Here is a 22,646-nt window from a genome sequence, read left to right as displayed (position 1 = left end):
TTCAGGGGCCCAGGGTTTCACCGGTTCAGATCCTGGGAGCAGACATGGCACCACTGATCAAGCCATGCTGAGGCTGCGTCCCACATGCCACAACTAGGAGGACCCATAACTAAAAAAAAAATACACAACTGTGTACTGGGGGGCTTTGGGGAGAAAAAGGAAAAATGAAATCTTAAAAAAAAAAAAAAAGAAAGAAATATAATTCTAAAGTACAGATTGGGTGTCTCTCCTAGTTTAATGTAACCTTGAGGCCCGGCCTGGGAGTCAAGAGTGCGCTCTGCCCTGGCTCTGCCTTCCCCTCCTCCGCCTCCTCCTCCTGGAACATGGGAGAAGCTGGGGCTTGCAGGAGGCAGCTGCGAGGTTTTCCCTCTGCTCTGAAGTCCCAGATCCCCTTCTCACGTGCTCTGCCAGGTCTGGTCCTCAGACTTGGGGACTTAGTTTGCACAGGCTGCGTGGCCGAGCACCGCAGCCCGGCGGCTTAGACAACAGAGGAGAGTTGCCTCTCAGTCCTGGAGGCTGGAAGCCCCAGGTCGAGGTGTCGGCAGGGTTGGTTCCTTTCTAGGCTGTGAGGGGAGGGTTTGCTCCAGGCTTGTAGAGAGCGTCTGCTTCTTTCTTTTTTTCCTAAGATTGGCACCTGAGCTAACATCTGTTGCCAATCTCTCTGTTTTTCTTCTTCTTCTTTTCCCTGAAGCCCCCCAGTACACAGTTCTATATTCTAGTTGTAGGTCCTTCTAGTTGTGGCATGTGGGATGCTGCCTCAGCGTGGCCTGATGAGCGGTGCCATGTCCGCGCCCAGGATCCAAACCAGCGAAACCCTGGGCCGCAGAAGCGGAGCACACGGACTTAACCACTTGGCCATGGGGCGGCCCCAGACAGTGTCTTCTTTCTGTGTCTTCACATTGTCCTCCCTCTGTGTGTGTCTGTGTCCTAATCTCCCCTTTTAACAAGGACACTTGTTGGGGTCCACCCTACTTCAGTAGACCTCATCCTGACTAATTTCACCTGCAACGACATTCCAAAGGAAGGGCACAGGTCACATCCTGAGGGGCTCAGGGGTTAGGACTTCAACATACGAATTAGCGGGGTGACACAATTTAACCCATACCAGGGAGTAACCCCTGCTGGTCCCGCTGGCCTTTCCCAACCCCAACCCTGAGCATCCAGCGTAGTAGGGCCAGCAGGGCCGGGACTGTGCTCCCCACTGACCATGCCCTGAGGCCAGGCCACGGCTCAGCCCTCCTGCTGTGCTGCCTAGGCCAGCCTGTGTCACGCCTCTTTGCTGATGGCGGGAGCAGCGCCAGGCACAGGGGAAGGGCTCAGGATATGGGGGTACCACGGGGGACAGAGGTAGCTGGGCCCCTTAGAGGCGGGCACATTATGAGGCTCCTCTGATGGCAGGGGTTCCCATGGGAGCCATGTGCAGAACAGCCCCTGTCGGTGTCTTTGCCATGGAGTGACTGGCCCAGCAAGGAGGGGCCTCCTGTGAGGGCATCTGCCACCAGGGCCTGCTGCTGGAGCCGCTGGGCTGCTGGGCTGCAGCGCCCAGCCCTCTGATGGAAAGGTCAGCCTGCAGCTCTGCTCTGTGCCTGCCTCATTCTCACCCGGCCCTGCATCCTGCCCACCTCTGCTGCAGGCCGGGCGTCCTGGGGGAGACGGTGATGCTCACCATGGGCCGCCTTGTGGAGGAGCCACTTGCATCACCCCACAGGCTGAGGCAGGACGAGCCCCAAGGGACCCGGGGGGGGGACCTATGGCCATGAACTGTGGCCTACACAGTGACTTCCTGGACCAGGCTGTGCTCATCATGGTAACACTGCTCTTGGGTGCCCTGGGACCCCCTCTTGGGCCATGCCCTCTGACCCATGGGGTGCTCTGGGGTGAGCGGCATGGCCTGCAGGGCTGGGCACAGCGCCTGAGGGGCTCTGAGTGCCTGGTGGGCAGCTTGGGCAGAGCACATGAGGTCCAGGAAGCAGTGGCGACAGGTAGAGCAGTGGGCAGGACTGGGCATAGGAGGCTCACCTTGCTGGCCTCCTGACACCCCCCACCTCCCCAAATTCCCTGAGGCCACCCTGCTGTGTAGGTGGTACAGGCCCAGGCCTGGGGGCTGGAGGAGCTGCCTGTGGCTCTGGGAGCTGCTGGGCTGAAGCAGTGGACTGGAGGAAGTGACCCAGGGGAGGCGCTGGCTCTGAGGGGCCCTGACCAAGGACAACCTGGGAACCTGGACAGTAGGACAGTCGCCCAGGCTTGCCCCCCCACCGGGGTGGGGTGGTAGTCCTAGAGAGCTGAGCTGGAGGCTACCACAGGGAGCTAGCTGGAGCTGCAAGAAGAGGAGCCGGTGGGACAAGGACCAGCAGGTGCACCCGGGGCAGGGCCAGCTGCTTGCAGCCTGCCCACACCTTCAGGTGAGGAGCAGGTGGGCACACCGCCCACCCCTGGGCACATCAGAGAGACCCAGGCCCGGCCAGCCTCACACCTCCTTCCCACAGCGAGAGGCTGGCACACACCTAGATGTCATGGCCTGGCAGCAATGCTGCCTGCCATGGCTTGGCCACAGGAAGAAGCAGCTCAGGGCCACAAGCCATGGCCAGCACGGCAATGCTTCCCAGCAGGACGTCATGGACAGTGTCCTGGTGTCCACTGAGCAGGACTGGGTATGGGAGCCGTTGGCCTGGCACACTCTGCAGGGAGGTGGGCCTGCGCCAGAGCCCGCTACTCTGTTGGGTCAGGGCTCTCCAGCGGCCAGCTGCAGCCACACAGCATGGCCAGTGTGGGGGACATGGATGGGGACAAGTGCACAGGTGGCCAGAAGCCAGCCCAGGGTCCAGGAGCCCCAGGGAGCAGGTGTGAGCATGGGCCTGGTGGGCAGGGCTGAGTGCAGAGCCATGGGAACTGACCCCAGCACCCTCCACCCTGGAAGCCCGGACCCCCACTCCCTGTGCCTGTGCGAATGTCCTGAGGGGCCCTCATGATGCATGTTGGAGGTGGCTGGGTGGCCCTGGATGAGTATCTGGTCAAGAATGACCTGGGCAGAGGTGGGGGCTGGGAGAGGGGCAGACTGAGCCCTCAGGGCCGAGACTGGAGGACAGAAGAGGAGAAGCCTTGGGCCCTGCCCTGGCAGGGTGGTGGGTACCTTCTCTGTCTCTGTCCATCCGGGGTCTCTGGGCAGCCAAGGGAGGACTAGCCAAAAGATCTATGAGAGGTTACTGTCCTGGACTGTGTCCCCCAGAGGGCGGGCCCCAGGGTGGTGCCCAGAGGCTCTGGGCTTCCATCCCCAGCGCCTCCAGCAGCCCCATGCCCTGGAAGGTGGGTGCTAGGGTGCGCAGCTGAGATGAGGACCTCCTCTGAGCCCAGGTGGAGGACATGGACTGGCGGGGTGAGGTCTGGCCATCCTTTCCAGGCAGGACTGGGAGTCTGCTGGGGACTCAGAGACCCTAGCTCTTCCAAGGTCAAAGCCGAAGAGGGGCATACGGAGGGGAACCCCTGAGGACACCCTGGCTCAGTCCACCTGGAACTAAGCAGCAGCGGAGGGAACCGGCCCCGGGGAAGTGAGCAAGGCCTTGCAGACAGCCAACTTCAGGGGAAGCGGGGTCGGGTCGGCGCGGCCCGCGCCTGCACCGGCGCTCCGGCCCTGCAATCCGGCAATAAAGTCGCAATTTGGAACGGGAAACCCCGTGAGCCGGCAGGGTCGTCATTTCCCTTGCAAACGCCATTCAAACGCCGTCTGGGCGGGCTCGGGACGCACCCCCTCCCTGCTCCCTGCGCCCGCCCCGCATTCCTTCGCGGTGACTCTGGGGAGGGTCGGAAGGGGCAGGAGTAGGAGGGAGAGAACCTTGCTCCCCGGCAGCCGCCCTACCCACCTCAGGGGCCCCTCCTCGCCTAGGGGCGCTCACAGACCGCCGGCCGGCCAAATGGGGCGCGTGGGGCGTCAGACCAGCCCCGCGCGGGTTCCCAGTACCTGCTCGCCCCACCCGGCCTCGGGGCGCCCCACCCGGCCGCCGCCCCCAGACAGGGGCCGGGCCGCCGCGGGGAGGGGCCTGAGCGGGTTTAAATCCGGGCGCCGCTGCTCCTGTGCCGTGGAGCGAGCAGAGCGACTGCGTGCAGAGCCCGGGGCGCCGTGCGGGCAGGTGGGATACCCGACCGCGCCAGGGCGGGGCGCCACCAAACGAAACCGAACCGCCTGCGCGGGCGCTGGGCTGGGCTGGGCTGGGCTGGGGTGGGCGCGCCGCTCGCCCGCGGGGTGGCCCGGAGCTCGGGGCTCCGGCTCGGCCGTGTCCCCACCCCGCGCAGTCTGAGCTCCGGCCGGAGCGGAGCGCTGCGGCCCGGTCCCCTCTGCACCAACCCTGGTGGGGGGCGTCCCGGCAGTCGCACCGAGCCCGGGGCGCGGGTGGGAAGGCTGAGGTTCCAGGCTTGAGCGTGGGAGATGCGGCCCGCGGGGCGTGGGTCTCGCCCGCCCGCGGCTCCTGGCTGGACGGGCGGCGCTCTGGGCGGCCCCTGCAGGCCAGGTCCCTCCTTGTCCCCCTGCAGGACAGGGGGCAGGTGCGGCTGGGGTAGGCCCAGGCGCTCCTGCGCGAGGCAATTAGGCTGACAAATTGAGCGGGCAAACGGGCCAGCGCGGTTCCTGGCTGCTGCTGGGCTGAGGGAGGCCAGTGCTAACCCACTGAGGGGCTACCTGCTGCTGGGGGGTGGGCAGGCACAGGGACGCCCACCAGGGGTCATCTCAAGACCCTTGGGAAGCAGAGGCAGGAGTGGCACTGCCCATTGTGTCCCCAACGCCCCCCGTGGACCTGGAACTCTACCAGCCCATCAGGGGACTTCTTTCAGCCTTGATCTCTGCCCCGGCAAGTGGATGGGATCTTAGGCAGCTGCCCACAGGGGACATGGGCCAAGGTTGCCACCTCCCTGTGTGGGCCTGAGGCAGCCTGGCCACCTGGCTTTGTTCTGATCTGTCTCAGGTGCACACCCAGCCAGCTCCCTGCCCCCACCCTTTCCCTGGCTGGAGTAGGGGTGCTGTCCTTCAAGTGGTGACAGGTGAGGCCCACTGTCCTCAGGAATTGCCTTTCCCCCACTTGTCGCCTGGGGGCCACCTGAGATAGGGCTACTCCAGGGAAACCACAGGAGTGGCCCTCCTCTCTTCTCCGATTCCTTTTGCTGTCTCTCTGCCAGACCTGAGGCCACCAGCCTCTGTGGTCACACACCATACCACTTCTGTTGGTGGCCAGCTCTCTGGGACAGTGATCTTTTGGCTTCTGTGACCTTGGGCTTGCCTGGGTCTCCCACCCTTGAAACTGCTCCCTCTTCTGCTCCCCAGGCCCTGGACACCCGTCACATGCCCTGGTCTGTCTCTCCCAAGCTCCAGACCCCTCTGTCCATCTGCCTTCCCAAGGTCCCCACAGACTCAGGGCGCCCAGTCCCAGGACCTTCCTCAGGTCCCGCCTGGGCAGGGCCCACGGAGACTCATCCCAGGCCCAAGGTCACTGCTGACTGAATGGGGTGTGGTCCTGCAGCCGCAGCTGCATGGGGCCCTAGGCCCCCCACTCCCTGCTCTCATGTCCCTCAGGCCCCCCTCCTTGCAGGGCGCTGGAGCCTCCTGCTCACAGAGTTTGTATTGGCCCCCCTGGATTTCCTGTCCAGCTGCCCCTCCCTGCTGCAGCACAGCCTGTCTGGGCTCTGGGCTGGCTGCCCACGTCCAGGCAGGGAGCCACCCATGGCCATGCCCACCTTGCCGCTCCTGCCCCTACCATGGCCCAGAATGCCCCTCCCCCCTTTGCTGGGCTGTGAGGTACATCTTCTCTCCCCTCCCACCCTCGTCTCCTGCCAGGGGACAGGCGCACTGTTCTAACTACCCTGGTAGCCCTGTTCCCTGGCGCTTCTGCCGAGACCGGGGCAGTGCTGGGTGCTGGCCCTGCGCATCTCCCTCAGACTCACAGACTCTGTGAAGGTGGTCCTGGAGCCAGGCACACTTTAGCCAGGAAACGCACCGCTCACTGGTGCAGGTGGGCAGCAAAGCGTGAGTTCAGATCGGGGCCCAGCAGCAGAGTCTGACAGAGGATCAGGGAGTGGCCTCAGGATGACCCATGTGGAAGGGAAGAGAGGAAGCAGACAGACAGAGGGACAAGCTGGCCTGTATGCAGTCTCACCTACTCCTAGAAGGAGGTCAGAGAACGCTGCATCCACTGAGGTCACACCGCGCCCTGGAACGCTGCTCCAAGGGTGCCCATGGGCCTCTCTTCCTAGGGAAACACGAAGGAGAAGGCGAGCAGGACAGACCCCAGTCCCTGCCGCTGCAGCGGGTCTCAGGGCCACACCGGGCACTCAGGGGCTCCTTTCCGGGACCCGCTCCCCACTCCCCTCGCCCCCGCTGCTCTCGTCTGCTGCCAGAACTGGCCTAACCGGGCAGAGGAGGAGCCACATGGGCCCCCACCCCGCTGCAGGCCCCGCTCCTCCTGGTAGTCAGGTCAGCTCCCCTGCTGGGCAGGTCACTCCTCTTTAGGCCTCTTGGTCCTGGACACAGGGAGCCAGAGTGCCCTGGTTGCAGCTGTGGCCTTCAGCTCAGTGGGACTGTGGCAGAAGCGGTCCTCGTCTGGGACCAGGACATCTAAACCCACGGACCCCAGACCTGTGGGACGAGGAACCCAAACTCCCAGTGGGTCACTGGGGGGACAGTAGGAGATCACACCTGCTCCCACCCCTTGGTTCCTGGACCCTGTGGTCCACCTGCTGGGACAGGACGTTTTTGGGGCAGTAACCCCTCCTGGGGAATGGGGCCACCTGTGAGCTGGTGCTTTGCTGGTGCCTTTGAGGCCCTCGTACAACGGAGCTACCTCAGCCTGCCCTGCCCTGCAGGGACCAGAGCCTCTCCACTGGTCACCACAAGGCCCCAGGCGTCCACATGGGCTTCTGCTGTCCAGCTGGTCATTTGCAGCCTTTTGTGGTGTTTTCCAAAGGCTGACTGCTTAGCAACGCCCCACTATTCCACCATCCTGTGCACTCGTCCCCATCTTAGACGCCTGGTACTGCGCCCCGAGCACACCCACTCACTGGCCTGCTCACCTCGGGAAAGCTGCAATCGTGGTGCTTCCTGGAGCCCAGCTCTCACGGCCAGCCGGGTGGCGGCGGGCCCCTCCAAAGCCCCGCCTCGGTGTCTGCTTGGTCCTGGCACCAACCGTCTGTGATTCTGAGCAGCAGATCAGCTGCAGGGCATCTCCGAGGGCACAGGCACTGCATCTGTGCAAGGGGAGGGAGGGAGCAGGATCTCGCTGGGGAGGGTGGGCTCCATGTGGTCTCAGCAGGCAGCCCCATGGGCTGTGATGCCCCAAGTCCAGTCGAAGCACCGAGCCTGTGCTGCCTAGAAGGGAGTGATCTTGGTTGAGCTGATTCCCAAGGGAGCCACAGTTGGAGCCGTCTGCCTGCCTGGGACAGGCCTTCCCTGGGGGGGCTGAGTCCTGCAGTCCCTGATGGGGTCTGGGCAGTCCCACCGGGTCTGTGTGATGTCAAAGCCCTGGCTTATTTCTGCTGACAGCAGGGGACTTTGCACTGGTCTCAGCCATGCTGCCCCCTGCACAGCCCTGACCACGGAGAAGGTCTTCCCTGGAGGTCTCAGTCTCCCATCCCCCACGTTCACTTGCTGACCTCACCCTGCTCTGGGGGCTGGAGGACCACAGGGAGGGCGGCCTTGAGCGACACAGAGGGTGCTCACGAGCTGTGAGGCCAAGGGGTGCTGTGGAGGCCAGGGATATGGACGCGAGCTGGGCTGGTGTCGGGGAGTACCCCTCGGGGGCCAGCTGTGGGGAGAGAATTGGGGGCGGCTCAGGGTTCAGACTCTGCCAAGTGGACTGGGGAGAGCTAGTCACGGAGCGTGAGTGGCTGTGGGGGTGTGCACTGGTCAGACAGCCGGGCACAGGGGTCCAGGAGGCAGCTGGACACGTGGTGCTGGATTCTAGGACAGGCTGGGCTCAAGCTGCCAATTTTGGGGGCTGAGGACAGTCACAAAGAGCTCTCCGATTTAATGAGTAAACGGAGATGGAGCAAAGCCACAGAGAAGGGGCCCCACGCCCCACAAGCCGAAGGTTGGGGACCGTCAGATCCTAAATGCATGTGTTGGGTTTGGCAGTGGAGTTGGAGGTCATCTCAGCAAGAGCCATGGAGTGGGGGTGAGGGGCGGACAAGGGGGCTGAGGCTTCTCCTGAGACCCTGTGTGGGCTGCAGGAGTTTGAGGAGTGGGCTTTGGGGTGCTGGTCGGGAGGCAAGGACAGGCATGGACGGGCTCCTGAGCAGCCGGACAGTGCCGGCAGGAATGAGGGTGTGGACCAGGGCGGGGACCGCGGGTGTGGTTCCCAGGAAATGAGAAGTGAACCCATTCGCGGGGAAGAGGGAGGGAGGCCCCGTCGTTTTGAGGCTGTTCCAACAATTATGCCAACCTGGGCAGCTTAAAACAGCAGAAACTCGTTCTCTTGCAGTTGGAGAGGCCAGGATCTGAAATCGATGCTTGCGGCATTGGGCGGCCGTCTTTGGTGTCCCAGGCTTGTAGCTGCATACTCGTCTCCCTCCGTCCTCACCGGCCTTCTCCCTGTCTCTGTCTCTCTGTCTTCCTATAAGGACACTGGTCCTGTTGGATTAGGGCCCTCCCTAACCCAGTGTGACCGCGTCTTAATTTCATCTGCAAAGACCCTTTTTCCAAATAAGGCCACTGTCATAGGTACTGGAGGTTGGGACACACACATACCCTTCTGGGGGACACAATTTACCCAGCACAGAAAGGGACAGGCCTGGATGGAAGAGGTTGGTGTGCGGGTATCATAGGGGTCAGAGGTTAGGCACCTGTCACCACTGCTCAGAGAACAGGGGCACACAGCTGTCTGCTAAGAGGATAGCTGTGCAGGGTGCTGAGGCTTTGAGCCAGCAGGGCAGGGAGACTGGAGCCTGGCCCTGCCCACGGCCCTCAGCAGGACCAGCAGGCTGGCACTGTCTTTGGTCTCTCAGGCCCCCCAGGCCAGGTGTGGGTGCTGAGAAGCCACAGCCCAGAGGGCCTGGGGGGTGGGGTGGGTGGAGGAGAACACAGTGGGCTGTGCCCTGAGACCTTGGGGCTCTGAGAGCGGACATCTGGCTGCAGCCCAGGGGAGCCCCAAGGGAGTGGAGGCCAGAGCAGAGGCTTCTGGAGCAGTGGGCCCAGGTGTGGGGGAGGGTTTAAAGGAGGTCACCTGAAAGGGGGAGGTGGAAGAAGGACAAGGCGGAGTGCTGGTGTCCTTGATCACGTGGAGACCACCCAAGGGATGGTAGAGCGAGGGTGGACACTTTGGGGGGCAAAGCAGGGGCCAACTGGTTGGAAGGTGTGGGTGCTGAGGCTGAGGGTGGGGGGAGCCACAGCCCAGGGGATGCAGGGCTGAGCTGGGACACGAGCACACAGGGCCCCAGCCCCCTGCACCAGGACTGGGGGGGCCAGCCTGAGGATCTTGGGCTTAGATGGAGCCCAGAGGATGGCCTATAAGAGAAATAAAGCCGCACGTCCTAGCTGGCTGGCCTAGAGTCCTTGTGCTCATGTGGTCCCTCCTGGGACCCATTGGGGCAAGGGGATGGACCCCATGTAGGGGATGGACCCCACGTAGATGCCGATCCTTGTCCCCCAGGAGGACCAGCTGCTCCTAGAGGCAGACCTAGGGTCTAGGATTGACCCCCTGACCGTGTCTCCCTCTCAGAGGCCATCTCAGGGCCCCTAAGAGAGCTTTTCCATCCCCTGCAGGGAGCAGACACAGTGGACCTTGGGTGAGAGTTCTGCACGACCAGCTGGGCACGATGAACGGCCACGTCTCTTCTCCTCTTGATGTCCTGGTTACCAACGACACCAAGCCAGCCATCGTCTCCAAGACCATGAAGGCCGTGCTGGGAGCTGACACCCCCTTGGGGCCCTCAGCTGAGGCAGCCTCGTCCACCCAGGCCAGGAGCATCGCTGGGGTGTATGTGGAGGCCTCGGGCCAGGCCCAGAGTCTCTACACTGCCATGAAGCAGGGTCTCCTGCCTGGTGGGCTTGGGCTGGCTCTGCTGGAGGCCCAGGCAGCCACTGGGGGCCTCGTGGACCCTGCCCAGGGCCAGCTGCTCCCTGTATCTGAGGCCCTGCAGCAGGGCCTGGTGGGCCTGGAGCTGAAGGAGAAGCTGCTGGCTGCTGAGCGTGCGGTCACTGGATATCCAGACCCCTATGGGGGTGGGAGGCTGGCCCTCTTCCAGGCCATCGGGAAGGAGGTTGTAGACAGGGCACTGGGGTGGAGCTGGCTAGAGGCCCAGCTGGCCACTGGGGGCCTGGTAGACCCCATCCAGGGCACACGTGTGGCTCCCGAGCTGGCCTGCCAGCAGGGCCTCCTGGACCAGGAGACATGGCGTGGCCTGTCAGAGCATGAGCCCGGCTCGGGTGCCCTGGGCTTCCTGGACCCCAACACTCTGGAGAAACTGCCGTACCATGAGCTGCTGGGCAGGTGTGTGCGGGCCCCCAACACGGGGCTGGCCCTGCTGCCCCTCAAGACCACTTTCTGCACCCTGAGTGGGGCAGTAAGCTTGGCCGAGCTGCTGGAGGCAGGGGTCCTGGACCAGGAGACGGCTCAGGGCCTGCGGGAGGGCAGGCTGGCAGTGCCAGACGTGAGCGCACGCGCTGAGGTGCAGCGCTACCTGCAGGGCACCGGCAGCATGGTGGGGGTTGTCCTGCTGCCCGCTGGCCTCAAAAAGAGCTTCTTCCAGGCCGTCACTGAGCACCTGCTCCCAATGGGGGCCGCGCTTCCATTCCTGGAGGCCCAGGCTGCCACCTGCACACTGGTGGACCCAGCCTCTGGCCGGCAGCTGTCGGTAGATGAGGCAGTCAGGGCAGGCCTCCTCGGCCCAGAGCTCCACAGGCAGCTCCTGGTGGCAGAGCAGGCAGTGATGGGGTACCATGATCCCTTTAGTGGCACCCGCATCCCCCTCTTCCAGGCCATGAAGAAGGAGCTGGTGGACAGGCCTCTGGCGCTGCGGCTCCTGGATGCCCAGCTGGCCACAGGTGGGCTAGTGTGTCCGACCCACAGGCTCCGGCTGCCCCTGGAGGCCGCCCTGCGCTTCGGCTGCCTGGACGAAGAGACTCAACAATGTCTCTCGCAGGCTGCTGGCTTCTTGGACCCCAGCACACAGGAGAGTCTCAGCTACGGGCAGCTGCTGGCCCGCTGTGTCACCGACCCAGAGACGGGGCTGGCCTTCCTGCCCCTCTCAGTGGGAGCCCTCAGAGAGGAGCCCCAGGGACCCCCATTCATCGAGCACAGCACGCGGCAGGCCTTGAGTGCAGCCACGACCACCGTCTCCACGGGCAAGTTCCAGGGCCGGCTCGTGTCACTCTGGGACCTGCTCTTCTCTGAGGCAGTCCCTGTGGAGCAGAGGGCGACGCTGGCCCAGCAGCACAAGGAAGGGACCCTCTCGGTGGACGAGCTGGCAGCTACACTGAGGGCCACCCTTGAGCAGGCTGCAGCCACTGCCAGAACCACCTTTGCTGGGTTGAGGGTCGCCGTGACACCGGGAGAGCTGCTGAGCGCAGAGATCATCGACAAACACGTCTATGAGCAGCTGGAACGAGGACAGACCACAGCCCAGGATGTGGGCAGCCTGGACTCGGTGCAGAGGTACTTGCAGGGCACTGGCTGCATTGCTGGCCTGCTGCTGCCCGACTCCCAGGAGCGGCTCAGTATCTACGAGGCTCGCAGGAAGGGGCTGCTCAGGCCCGGCACGGCCCTCATCCTGCTGGAGGCGCAGGCAGCCACCGGCTTCATCATCGACCCCAAAGAAAACAAGAGATACTCCGTGGAAGAGGCACTAAGGGCCGGTGTCATTGGGCCTGATGTGTTCACCAAGCTGCTGTCGGCCGAGCGCGCCGTCACCGGCTACACCGACCCCTACACCGGGGAGCAGATCTCCCTCTTCCAGGCCATGAAGAAGGACCTCATCGTGAGGGACCACGGCATCCGCCTGCTGGAGGCCCAGATCGCCACGGGCGGCATCATCGACCCCGTGCACAGCCACCGCGTGCCCGTGGAGGTGGCCTACCAGCGCGGCTACTTCGACCAGACGTTGAACTTGATCCTGGCGGACCCGAGCGACGACACCAAGGGCTTCTTTGACCCCAACACGCACGAGAACCTCACCTACATGCAGCTGCTGGAGCGCTGCGTGCATGACCCCGACTCAGGGCTCTTCCTGCTGCCGCTCAGCAGCACAAAGCCCCAACTGGTAGACGGCGCCACCCGGCAGGCCTTCCAGAGCCTGTTGCTGTCAGTGAAGTATGGGCGGTTCCAGGGGCAGAGGGTCTCTGCGTGGGAGCTGATCAACTCGGAACGCTTCAGTGAGGACCGGAGGAGGCAGCTCCTGCAAGACTACCGGCTGCGCAAGGTCTCACTGGAGCAGGTTGCACAGCTGCTGGAGAGAGAGATGGGGAGGTGGGCGGACATCACCCTGCCTGCGCTGCGGGGCCGGGTTACCGCCTACCAGCTCCTGGAGGCCCACATCATTGACCAAGAGCTCCTGGACCGGGTGCTAGTGGGGGCAGTCAGCCCCGAGGATCTCCTCCACATGGATGGTGTCCACAGGTACTTGCGTGGCTCCGGCGCCGTGGGCGGCGTGCTGTTACAGCCCTCCAACCAGCGGCTCGGTCTCTACCAGGCCATGCAGCAGAAACTGCTGGGGCCAGGAGTGGCCCTGGCCCTGCTGGAGGCCCAGGCAGCCACTGGAGCCATTATTGACCCCCACAGTCTGGAGACCCTGTCGGTGGATGAGGCCGTGCGCAGGGAGCTGGTGGGGCCAGAGCTGTATGGCAGGCTGAGACAGGCCGAGGATGCCATCACCGGCTTCAGAGACCCCTTCTCTGGGAAGCGAGTGTGCCTGTTCCAGGCCATGAGGAAGGGCCTTGTCCCTGTGGAGCAGGCTACCCGCTTCCTGGAGGCCCAGGTGGCCACAGGAGGAGTGATTGACCCCACCGGCCACTACCACCTCCCTATGTCCGTGGCCGCCCAGCGTGGCTGCATCGATCAGGACATGGAGATGGCCTTGTCCAGCTCCTCTGAGACCTTCCCCACGCCAGACGGCCGGGGACACACCAGCTACGCTGGGCTTCTGGAGCAGTGTCTGAGGGACGAGGCCTCTGGCCTTCGCCTCCTGCCCCTGCCAGAAAGTGCTCCCACTGTTCCCACAGACGAGCAGATGCGGGAGACCCTGCAGGCCACAGAGGGGGCTAAAGATGGCACGTCCCTCTGGGAGCTGCTGGACTCCTGCCACTTCACCGAGGAGCAGCGGAGGGGCTTTTTGGAGGACTTTAGGGTGGGGAAGACCACCTTGCAGCAGCTGCAGGCAGCCGTGAGGAGGTGGGTGCAGGAGGCAGAGCTCCTGGCACAGGCCCGCGTCACGCTGCCTGGCCCTCGGGGCGAGATCCCTGCTGTCTGGCTGCTGGATGCTGGTGTCATCACCCAGGAGGCCCTGGTGGCACTGGCTCAGGGTGCACGGTCACCCGCTGAGGTCGCTGAGCAGCCTGAGGTGAAGGCCTGCCTGTGGGGCACGGGCTGTGTGGCGGGCGTCCTACTGCAGCCCTCAGGTGCCAAGGCAAGCATCGCCCAGACCATGAGGGACGGCCTCCTGCCTGTGGGCCTGGGGCGGAGACTGCTGGAGGCCCAGGTGGCGTCTGGCTCCCTTGTGGACCCTCTGACTAACCAGAGACTGTCAGTGGAAGGTGCAGTCCAGGCTGGCCTGGTGGATGGGGCACTGGGTGAGCAGCTGCGGCAGGCTGAGGCAGCAGTGGCTGGGTACACGGACCCCTACTCGGGGGGCACCCTCTCACTGTGGCAGGCCATGGAGAAGGGGCTCATGCCCCAGAGTGAGGGCTTCCCCCTTCTGCAGGCGCAGCTGGCCACAGGGGGTGTGGTGGACCCCGTCCACGGGGTGCACCTGCCCCAGGTGGCAGCCTGCAGACTTGGCCTCCTGGACGAGCCGACATGCCAGGCGCTGACCACGACAGACGAGGACAGCAAGTTCTTCTTCGACCCAAGCACGCGGGACAGGGTGTCATACCAGCAGCTCAAGGAGCGCTGTGTCCTGGATGCCGACACCGGCCTGTGGCTGCTGCCACTTCCCGAGGACATGGCGCTCGAGGTGGACAACCACACAGCGGTGGCCCTGAGGGCCATGAAGGTGCCCGTCAGCACGGGAAGGTTCAAGGGCCTCAGCGTGTCGCTCTGGGACCTGCTGCACTCAGAGTACGTCAGCATCCAAAAACGGCGGGAGCTTGCAGTGCTCTGCCAGTCTGGGAGGGCCACAGCCCTGCGGCAGGTGGTCAGCGCAGTCACTGCCCTGGTTGAGGCCTCAGAAAGGCAGCCTTCAAGGGCTGCCTTCAGAGGTCTCCGGAAGCAGGTGTCGGCCAGCGACCTGTTCAGGTCCCAGCTGATCGACAAGAAGACACTGGACGAGCTGAATCAGGGGAGGAAGACTGTGCAAGAGGTGACAGAGATGGACAGCGTGAGGCAGTTCTTGGAAGGAGGCAACTTCATCGCCGGGGTCCTTGTCCAGGGCACAAAGGAAAGGATGAGCATCTCGGAGGCCCTTAGGAGGCACGTCCTGCGGCCGGGCACAGCCCTGGTACTGCTGGAGGCCCAGGCGGCCACTGGCTTCCTCATTGACCCCGTGGAAAACCAGAAGCTGACCGTGGAGGAGGCCTTTGCAGCCGGGATGTTTGGCCGGGAAACCTACCAGAAGCTGCTGTCGGCCGAGCGCGCCGTCACCGGCTACACCGACCCCTACACCGGGGAGCAGATCTCCCTCTTCCAGGCCATGAAGAAGGACCTCATCGTGAGGGACCACGGCATCCGCCTGCTGGAGGCCCAGATCGCCACGGGCGGCATCATCGACCCCGTGCACAGCCACCGTGTGCCCGTGGAGGTGGCCTACCAGCGCGGCTACTTCGACGAGGAGATGAACCGTGTGCTGGCGGACCCGAGCGACGACACCAAGGGCTTCTTCGACCCCAACACGCACGAGAACCTCACCTACCTGCAGCTGCTGGAGCGCTGCGTGCGCGACCCTGACACGGGGCTCTACATGCTGCAAATTGTTAAAAAAGGAGAAACCTACATGTATGTTGATGAAGCCACAAGGCAAGTTCTGCAATCCAAAACTACGACGATGCATGTGGGGAAGTTTGCTAATCAGATGGTCTCCTTCTGGGAGCTGCTGTCCTCCCAGTATTTCACAGAGGAAAGGAAGCGAGAGCTTGTCCAGGAGTACAGAGCCCAAAAATTGAGCCTGGAGCAGTTGTTGGAGGTCCTTACCACGACAATCGAAGAAACAGAAAAGCAAAACCAAGTCATCAAGGTGGCAGCCATTGGTGGGGAGGTGACAGCTGCAGAGCTATTCAATTCTGGAATCATTGATAAAAAGACCCTGGACACCCTGCACAGGAGGCAAGGTGGGGGGCAGGACCTCAGCTGGCTAGAACACGTGAAGACCTATCTGGAAGGCAGTGGCTGCATTGCAGGGGTGACGGCACCTGCCACCCAGGAGGTGATGAGCTTCTATGAGGCCAGCAGGAGAGGACTCATCCCTGTGGGGTTTGCAACTCAGCTGCTGGAGGCACAGGCGGCCACAGGGTTCATGCTGGACCCCCTCAGCCACCAGAGGCTGTCTGTGGATGAGGCCGTGGTGGCCGGCCTGGTGGGGAAAGAGTTGCAGGAAAGGCTTCTGAATGCCGAGAAGGCCGCCAAAGGCTACGTGGACCCAGCCACGGGAGACACGATCTCGCTGTTCCAGGCCATGAAAAGGAAGTTAGTGAAACAGGAGGAGGCTCTCAGACTGCTGGAGGTGCAGGTAGCCACGGGGGGCGTCATCGACCCGCTGCACCACCACCGGCTCCCGCTGGACACAGCCTACAAACGAGGCTGTCTGCACCAGGACATGTACCCTCTCGTTTCAGATCAGAAGCACATGAATAAAAGGTTTGTGGATCCCAACACTCAAGAGAAGGTGACATATCAGGAGCTGCAGGAAAGGAGCCGCCAGGAAGAGGGGGCGGGCTGGGCTCTGTTCCCGGTGCTCACAGACAGAAAGGACGTGGAGTACATCGATGAGGCAACAAGGAGTGCCCTGGAGGCCAAGCGGGTGGAGGTCACAGTAGGAAGGTACAAGGGCCAGACGCCATCAGTGTGGGAGCTGCTGAACTCAGAATATGTGACAGAGGAGAAGAAACTCGAGTTAGTAAGTCAATACAAAAGAGATACAACACATGCACTAGAAAAAGTAGTCAAAATTATATTTGAAATCATTGACGAAAAGGAAAAGAGCAATAAACAACTATGGTTCAGAGGGATCAGAGGACAAATCACAGCCGCCGAGCTCTTCCGGTCGGCAATCATCAGCAAGGAGACGCTGGAGGAACTGGAGAAAGGAGGAGGCAGAGTGGAAGACATCGAGGAAAACGAAGCAGTAAAGCGCTACCTGGAGGGGACTGGCTGCATCTCGGGCGTGCTGGTGCCCGCCAAGGACCAGCCCGGGCGGCAGGAGAAGATGAGCATCTACCAGGCCATGTGGAAGGGTGTCCTGCGGCCCGGCACGGCCCTGGTGCTGCTGGAGGCGCAGGCCGCCACCGGCTTCGTCATCGACCCCGTGGGCAACCAGAGGCTGTCCGTGGAGGAGGCGGTGGCCGCGGGCGTGGTGGGCGGCGAGATCCAGGACAAGCTGCTGTCGGCCGAGCGCGCCGTCACCGGCTACACCGACCCCTACACCGGGGAGCAGATCTCCCTCTTCCAGGCCATGAAGAAGGACCTCATCGTGAGGGACCACGGCATCCGCCTGCTGGAGGCCCAGATCGCCACGGGCGGCGTCATCGACCCCGTGCACAGCCACCGCGTGCCCGTGGAGGTGGCCTACCAGCGCGGCTACTTCGACGAGGAGATGAACCGTGTGCTGGCGGACCCGAGCGACGACACCAAGGGCTTCTTCGACCCCAACACGCACGAGAACCTCACCTACATGCAGCTGCTGCGGCGCTGCGTGCGCGACCCCGACACGGGGCTCTACATGCTGCAGCTGGCCGACCGGGGCTCCGCCGTGCACCAGCTGAGCGAGGAGCTGCGCGCCGCCCTGCGCGACGCCCGCGTCACGCCCGGCCCGGGCGTCTTCCAGGGCCACAGCGTCTCCGTCTGGGAGCTCCTCTTCTACCGGGAGGTCCCCGAGAGCCGGCGGCAGGACCTGCTGCGCAGCTACCGGGCGGGCGCGCTGACCGCGCAGGAGGTGGGCGCCGCCCTCACCGCGCTGCTGGCCCGGGCCGAGGACGGGGGCCCGCGCCCGGCGCCCCCGGACCCTCGGGGGGCGCTGCGCGCCGCCACCATGGAGGTGAAGGTGGGCCGTCTGCGGGGGCCGGCGGTGCCCGTGTGGGACGTGCTGGCGTCCAGCTACGTGGGCGGCGCCACGCGGCAGCAGCTGCTGGCCCAGTTCGGCTCGGGGACGCTGGGCTTGCCCGCGCTGACCCGCAGGCTGACCACCATCATCGAGGAGGCCGAGGCGGCCCACGGGACCGAGCAGGCGCACGGGGACGCCGCCGCAGGCCCGGGAGAGCCGGGCGAGCCTGGGGAGCCGGGGCCGCCGGGGCGCCGTGACGGCGAGGCCGACGCCGAGGCCGCCCGTCGCCTCCAGGAGCAGGCCCTGCGCGCCGCCACCATGGAGGTGGGCGTCGGGCAGTTCCGGGGACAGCGGGTCTCCGTGTGGGACGTCCTCTTCTCCTCCTACCTGGGCCAGGCCCGCCGGGACGAGCTCCTGGCCCAGCACGCGGCCGGCGCCCTGGCCCTGCCCGCCCTGGTCGCCACCCTCAGCCAGCTCATCGAGGAGACGGAGGAGCGGCTGAGCAAGGTGTCCTTCCGGGGCCTGAGGCGCCAGGTGTCCGCGTCCGAGCTGCGCACGTCCGGGATCCTGGGCCCCGAGACCCTGCGGGACCTGGCCCAGGGCACGAAGACCCTGCAGGAGGTGACGGAGATGGACTCGGTCAAGCGCTACCTGGAGGGCACGAGCTGCATCGCGGGCGTGCTGGTGCCCGCCAAGGACCAGCCCGGGCGGCAGGAGAAGATGAGCATCTACCAGGCCATGTGGAAGGGTGTCCTGCGGCCCGGCACGGCCCTGGTGCTGCTGGAGGCGCAGGCCGCCACCGGCTTCGTCATCGACCCCGTGGGCAACCAGAGGCTGTCCGTGGAGGAGGCGGTGGCCGCGGGCGTGGTGGGCGGCGAGATCCAGGACAAGCTGCTGTCGGCCGAGCGCGCCGTCACCGGCTACACCGACCCCTACACCGGGGAGCAGATCTCCCTCTTCCAGGCCATGAAGAAGGACCTCATCGTGAGGGACCACGGCATCCGCCTGCTGGAGGCCCAGATCGCCACGGGCGGCGTCATCGACCCCGTGCACAGCCACCGCGTGCCCGTGGAGGTGGCCTACCAGCGCGGCTACTTCGACGAGGAGATGAACCGTGTGCTGGCGGACCCGAGCGACGACACCAAGGGCTTCTTCGACCCCAACACGCACGAGAACCTCACCTACATGCAGCTGCTGCGGCGCTGCGTGCGCGACCCCGACACGGGGCTCTACATGCTGCAGCTGGCCGACCGGGGCTCCGCCGTGCACCAGCTGAGCGAGGAGCTGCGCGCCGCCCTGCGCGACGCCCGCGTCACGCCCGGCCCGGGCGTCTTCCAGGGCCACAGCGTCTCCGTCTGGGAGCTCCTCTTCTACCGGGAGGTCCCCGAGAGCCGGCGGCAGGACCTGCTGCGCAGCTACCGGGCGGGCGCGCTGACCGCGCAGGAGGTGGGCGCCGCCCTCACCGCGCTGCTGGCCCGGGCCGAGGACGGGGGCCCGCGCCCGGCGCCCCCGGACCCTCGGGGGGCGCTGCGCGCCGCCACCATGGAGGTGAAGGTGGGCCGTCTGCGGGGGCCGGCGGTGCCCGTGTGGGACGTGCTGGCGTCCAGCTACGTGGGCGGCGCCACGCGGCAGCAGCTGCTGGCCCAGTTCGGCTCGGGGACGCTGGGCTTGCCCGCGCTGACCCGCAGGCTGACCACCATCATCGAGGAGGCCGAGGCGGCCCACGGGACCGAGCAGGCGCACGGGGACGCCGCCGCAGGCCCGGGAGAGCCGGGCGAGCCTGGGGAGCCGGGGCCGCCGGGGCGCCGTGACGGCGAGGCCGACGCCGAGGCCGCCCGTCGCCTCCAGGAGCAGGCCCTGCGCGCCGCCACCATGGAGGTGGGCGTCGGGCAGTTCCGGGGACAGCGGGTCTCCGTGTGGGACGTCCTCTTCTCCTCCTACCTGGGCCAGGCCCGCCGGGACGAGCTCCTGGCCCAGCACGCGGCCGGCGCCCTGGCCCTGCCCGCCCTGGTCGCCACCCTCAGCCAGCTCATCGAGGAGACGGAGGAGCGGCTGAGCAAGGTGTCCTTCCGGGGCCTGAGGCGCCAGGTGTCCGCGTCCGAGCTGCGCACGTCCGGGATCCTGGGCCCCGAGACCCTGCGGGACCTGGCCCAGGGCACGAAGACCCTGCAGGAGGTGACGGAGATGGACTCGGTCAAGCGCTACCTGGAGGGCACGAGCTGCATCGCGGGCGTGCTGGTGCCCGCCAAGGACCAGCCCGGGCGGCAGGAGAAGATGAGCATCTACCAGGCCATGTGGAAGGGTGTCCTGCGGCCCGGCACGGCCCTGGTGCTGCTGGAGGCGCAGGCCGCCACCGGCTTCGTCATCGACCCCGTGGGCAACCAGAGGCTGTCCGTGGAGGAGGCGGTGGCCGCGGGCGTGGTGGGCGGCGAGATCCAGGACAAGCTGCTGTCGGCCGAGCGCGCCGTCACCGGCTACACCGACCCCTACACCGGGGAGCAGATCTCCCTCTTCCAGGCCATGAAGAAGGACCTCATCGTGAGGGACCACGGCATCCGCCTGCTGGAGGCCCAGATCGCCACGGGCGGCGTCATCGACCCCGTGCACAGCCACCGCGTGCCCGTGGAGGTGGCCTACCAGCGCGGCTACTTCGACGAGGAGATGAACCGTGTGCTGGCGGACCCGAGCGACGACACCAAGGGCTTCTTCGACCCCAACACGCACGAGAACCTCACCTACCTGCAGCTGCTCCAGAGGGCCACTCTTGACCCCGAGACGGGCCTCTTATTTCTTTCTCTCTCTTGAGATGAATGAAGCCTGTGTTACTTTGTCCTCTCTTTGTGTATATATATAGATATAGAATATAGATACAGATGTAGATTATATGTAGTCTATATATAGATGGAAAGTATATTACTGTATATTTCAACATTTTCTTATTTCCACCTTTTTTTGCCTTGTGTCTAACTAACTTCTTTCATACATCTGCTGCCATTCTCCTTTTTCCATATTACTTTTTTCCCATGTTTACTCATTTCCCCTCAAAGAAGCGCATGCTCTTTTGTCATCTTCATCATGATAACTCCTGGTTTTCTAACTTGTGAATCTTCCATCTATTTTTTTTTTCATGAAATTTGACCCTGAGCATCCCTGATAAACTCTGCTACACTTTGTGAACGTTAATAATGGAAATCTCAAGTAAAATTAATGTTGGGATTCTCACAATATCTACCACTCACTGTTGATTACCCCAAAGAGGAAGGGACTGAATCTTGTGTCCCCATCAGGATGTTTCCTACTACTTTACTCTAGGAAGAGGAAGGAAGATTTTCTTCTTGCCCAGCAACAAGCTAAGGCAAGGTAAAATGCCACGGCTCAGCCAATGAGAAACCATTGCCGCCCTGAACTGTTACTTTCTCCCAGTGGACTTTCCTTTAGACAACTCGTCCCCATTCTCCCTTTTTCTCTGTAAAAACAAGCTCCCCTGTTTTGTTCTGTGGATTTGCCTGTGGTTCACCAATGTTTGCGTGTCCTGAATTGTAATTCTTTTGCTATTTTCAAATAAAGTCATTTTGCTAGTATAATAACTGGGTATTTTATTTTAAAGTTGACAATTTAGAATGAAGAACTCTCTTGGTCCTCGGAATATCTTCCTTAAGTGTATACATCAATATGTTGCATTCATATTTTTATTAAATGTATTCCTTTCAATTACAGAGTAATTCTCCTGTTTGTAGACTAACTCATTTCCCCTCAATTCGTATCTATAGTTCACTGGCTTATGGCTCTCAATTTGGGGTCCACTTGGGTGGCTGTGCATCCCACTGCTGTGCTCACCGAAGGCACAGGCTGATTCTGTCTCTTTGGTGCAGATCTTCCCGTTTTTGGAGCTATGGCTTTTATAATTTACAAAGAAATGTTTATGTAGAAACAAAGCTCTCTTGTCTGATTTCAGATTTTTGATGGTTCATCGACAAAACTGTATATCCTCATCATAGGTACAGGAGATTAAACAAGAAAAATAGGTATTGAAAATCCGGGGTGACGTAGAGCCGTATCTTGGAATAGTCTGCATGTGCTGCAGTTAAATCATGCTCAAAGGCTCCTGGAAGAGCCTAGAACTTCAGTCATTAAATGAAGAGTCTAGTCAGGGCAGGTGACAGAGGGCCAGGCCTCACTGGTCCCCCGTTTATTACACAGAGTTCTGAGCAGGTGAGTGACACTTTCACAGGATCGCCTAGTGCTGGGTAGCAGCTCCGAGCATGGGGAGCAGGCTGCTGCACTGGTTCCCATGAGCAATGCTGGCTGTAAAATGACGGCAGCAGTGGAGATGGTGAAAGGGGTCAGATGCAGCTATGCCAAAGGCTGGGAAAAATAGAGGTGTCCTGAGCTACTCTGAGAAAGCAGTGGGGCTGAAGGCCTCTGGACGGAGATGGAGGAGTGGGAGTTCAGGGTTGGAGGTGTCAACCTTAAAAATAAAATAGCCAGTTGTTTTACCCGCAAAATGGGTTTATTCGGAAATAACAAAGAATTGCAGTTCAGGACAGGCAGTCTTTGGTAAAATCATGGGCCAGTCTGGCAAACACAGGAGAGGACCATTGCTTTATCAAGAAAAAGGAGGGAGCTGGAAGGTGCTGGTGAGCAAAAGTCCACTGGAGGAGGGCAGCAGTCTGGGGTTGTGATGGCTCCTGGCTGGCTGCGCTGTGGCGTTTTCCATTGGCTGGGCTGTTGCTGGGCAAGGAGAAAGTCTCCCTGCCACTGGGGTAGTAACGTAGGCTTCTTCCTGTTGGAAAAAGCAGGGTACACTCCTTCCTGCTGGGGTCTGCCATTGAGGGGTGGGAGGGGTGAGAGCTCCCCCTCGTGGCCTCCCACCTCCATTTTAAATAAGGCTTCCTTTATTCAGTTTCACAGGGTTTAAGTTGGGGAGGAGGCAGGCGCGTGTGTCCACTGCTGCTTTTCTCTCTAGAGAAAGTAAAGCAGGGGTGAGAGATCAGCAGATGTGAGGGGGAGGAGACCCCGGGCAGGTGGTGGGGGTTGGGGGGTAGAGGAGGACTTTAGACAAGAATTCTAGAGCATGTCTTGCTGATGTGGCTGGAGGGTGTGGTGAGGGGGGCCTCCCGGAGGCATAGGGGGCTGCATGTGAGTGGGGGTGTGGCTCCCTCCCGATGGCTCCACTTTCCAGGGGGGCTATCAGCAGAAAGAGGAGAAAAGAAATCGCCATCCCGGGTGAGCATGTGGACGTGAAAGGGAACAGAATTGTGCGCCCTTGG

The 22,646-nt window shown here is 62.8% G+C and overlaps 1 protein-coding gene and 1 long non-coding RNA gene across 4 annotated transcripts; one reads left to right on the top strand and one right to left on the bottom strand.

Annotated features, from left to right (window-relative positions):
* Nucleotides 1–207: 207 nt before the first annotated feature.
* Nucleotides 208–7,251, bottom strand: LOC138915618 (uncharacterized). 2 transcript variants are annotated; one of them, XR_011421690.1, is made up of 3 exons: nucleotides 7,051–7,251; nucleotides 6,138–6,230; nucleotides 208–1,002 (listed from the first exon to the last, which is right to left on the bottom strand). It is a non-coding gene; the product is annotated as an uncharacterized lncRNA (long non-coding RNA). The 2 variants fall into 2 exon arrangements; XR_011421689.1 differs by having other exon boundaries at nucleotides 6,138–7,251.
* Nucleotides 3,932–21,098, top strand: EPPK1 (epiplakin 1). Of its 2 annotated transcripts, NM_001434711.1 has the most exons (3): nucleotides 4,082–4,124; nucleotides 9,737–16,896; nucleotides 18,451–21,087. In NM_001434711.1, the coding sequence occupies exons 2-3, from the start codon at nucleotides 9,790–9,792 to the stop codon at nucleotides 20,179–20,181; spliced, it is 8,838 nt and encodes a 2,945-aa protein (NP_001421640.1). In that variant the 5' UTR covers nucleotides 4,082–4,124; nucleotides 9,737–9,789; the 3' UTR covers nucleotides 20,182–21,087. The 2 variants fall into 2 exon arrangements, with proteins under 2 accessions (XP_070077471.1, NP_001421640.1); XM_070221370.1 differs by having other exon boundaries at nucleotides 3,932–4,124; nucleotides 9,737–21,098.
* Nucleotides 21,099–22,646: the final 1,548 nt, after the last annotated feature.

Source organism: Equus caballus, chromosome 9 (genome assembly GCF_041296265.1).
Source record: "Equus caballus isolate H_3958 breed thoroughbred chromosome 9, TB-T2T, whole genome shotgun sequence".
Classification (NCBI taxonomy): Eukaryota; Metazoa; Chordata; class Mammalia; order Perissodactyla; family Equidae; genus Equus; species Equus caballus.
This window is presented reverse-complemented; position numbering and strand designations above follow the sequence as displayed.

Coding starts and splice junctions, on each gene's coding strand:
- EPPK1 (XM_070221370.1), top strand. CDS start 9,790: ATGAACGGCCACGTCTCTTCTCCTCTTGATGTCCTGGTTACCAACGAC.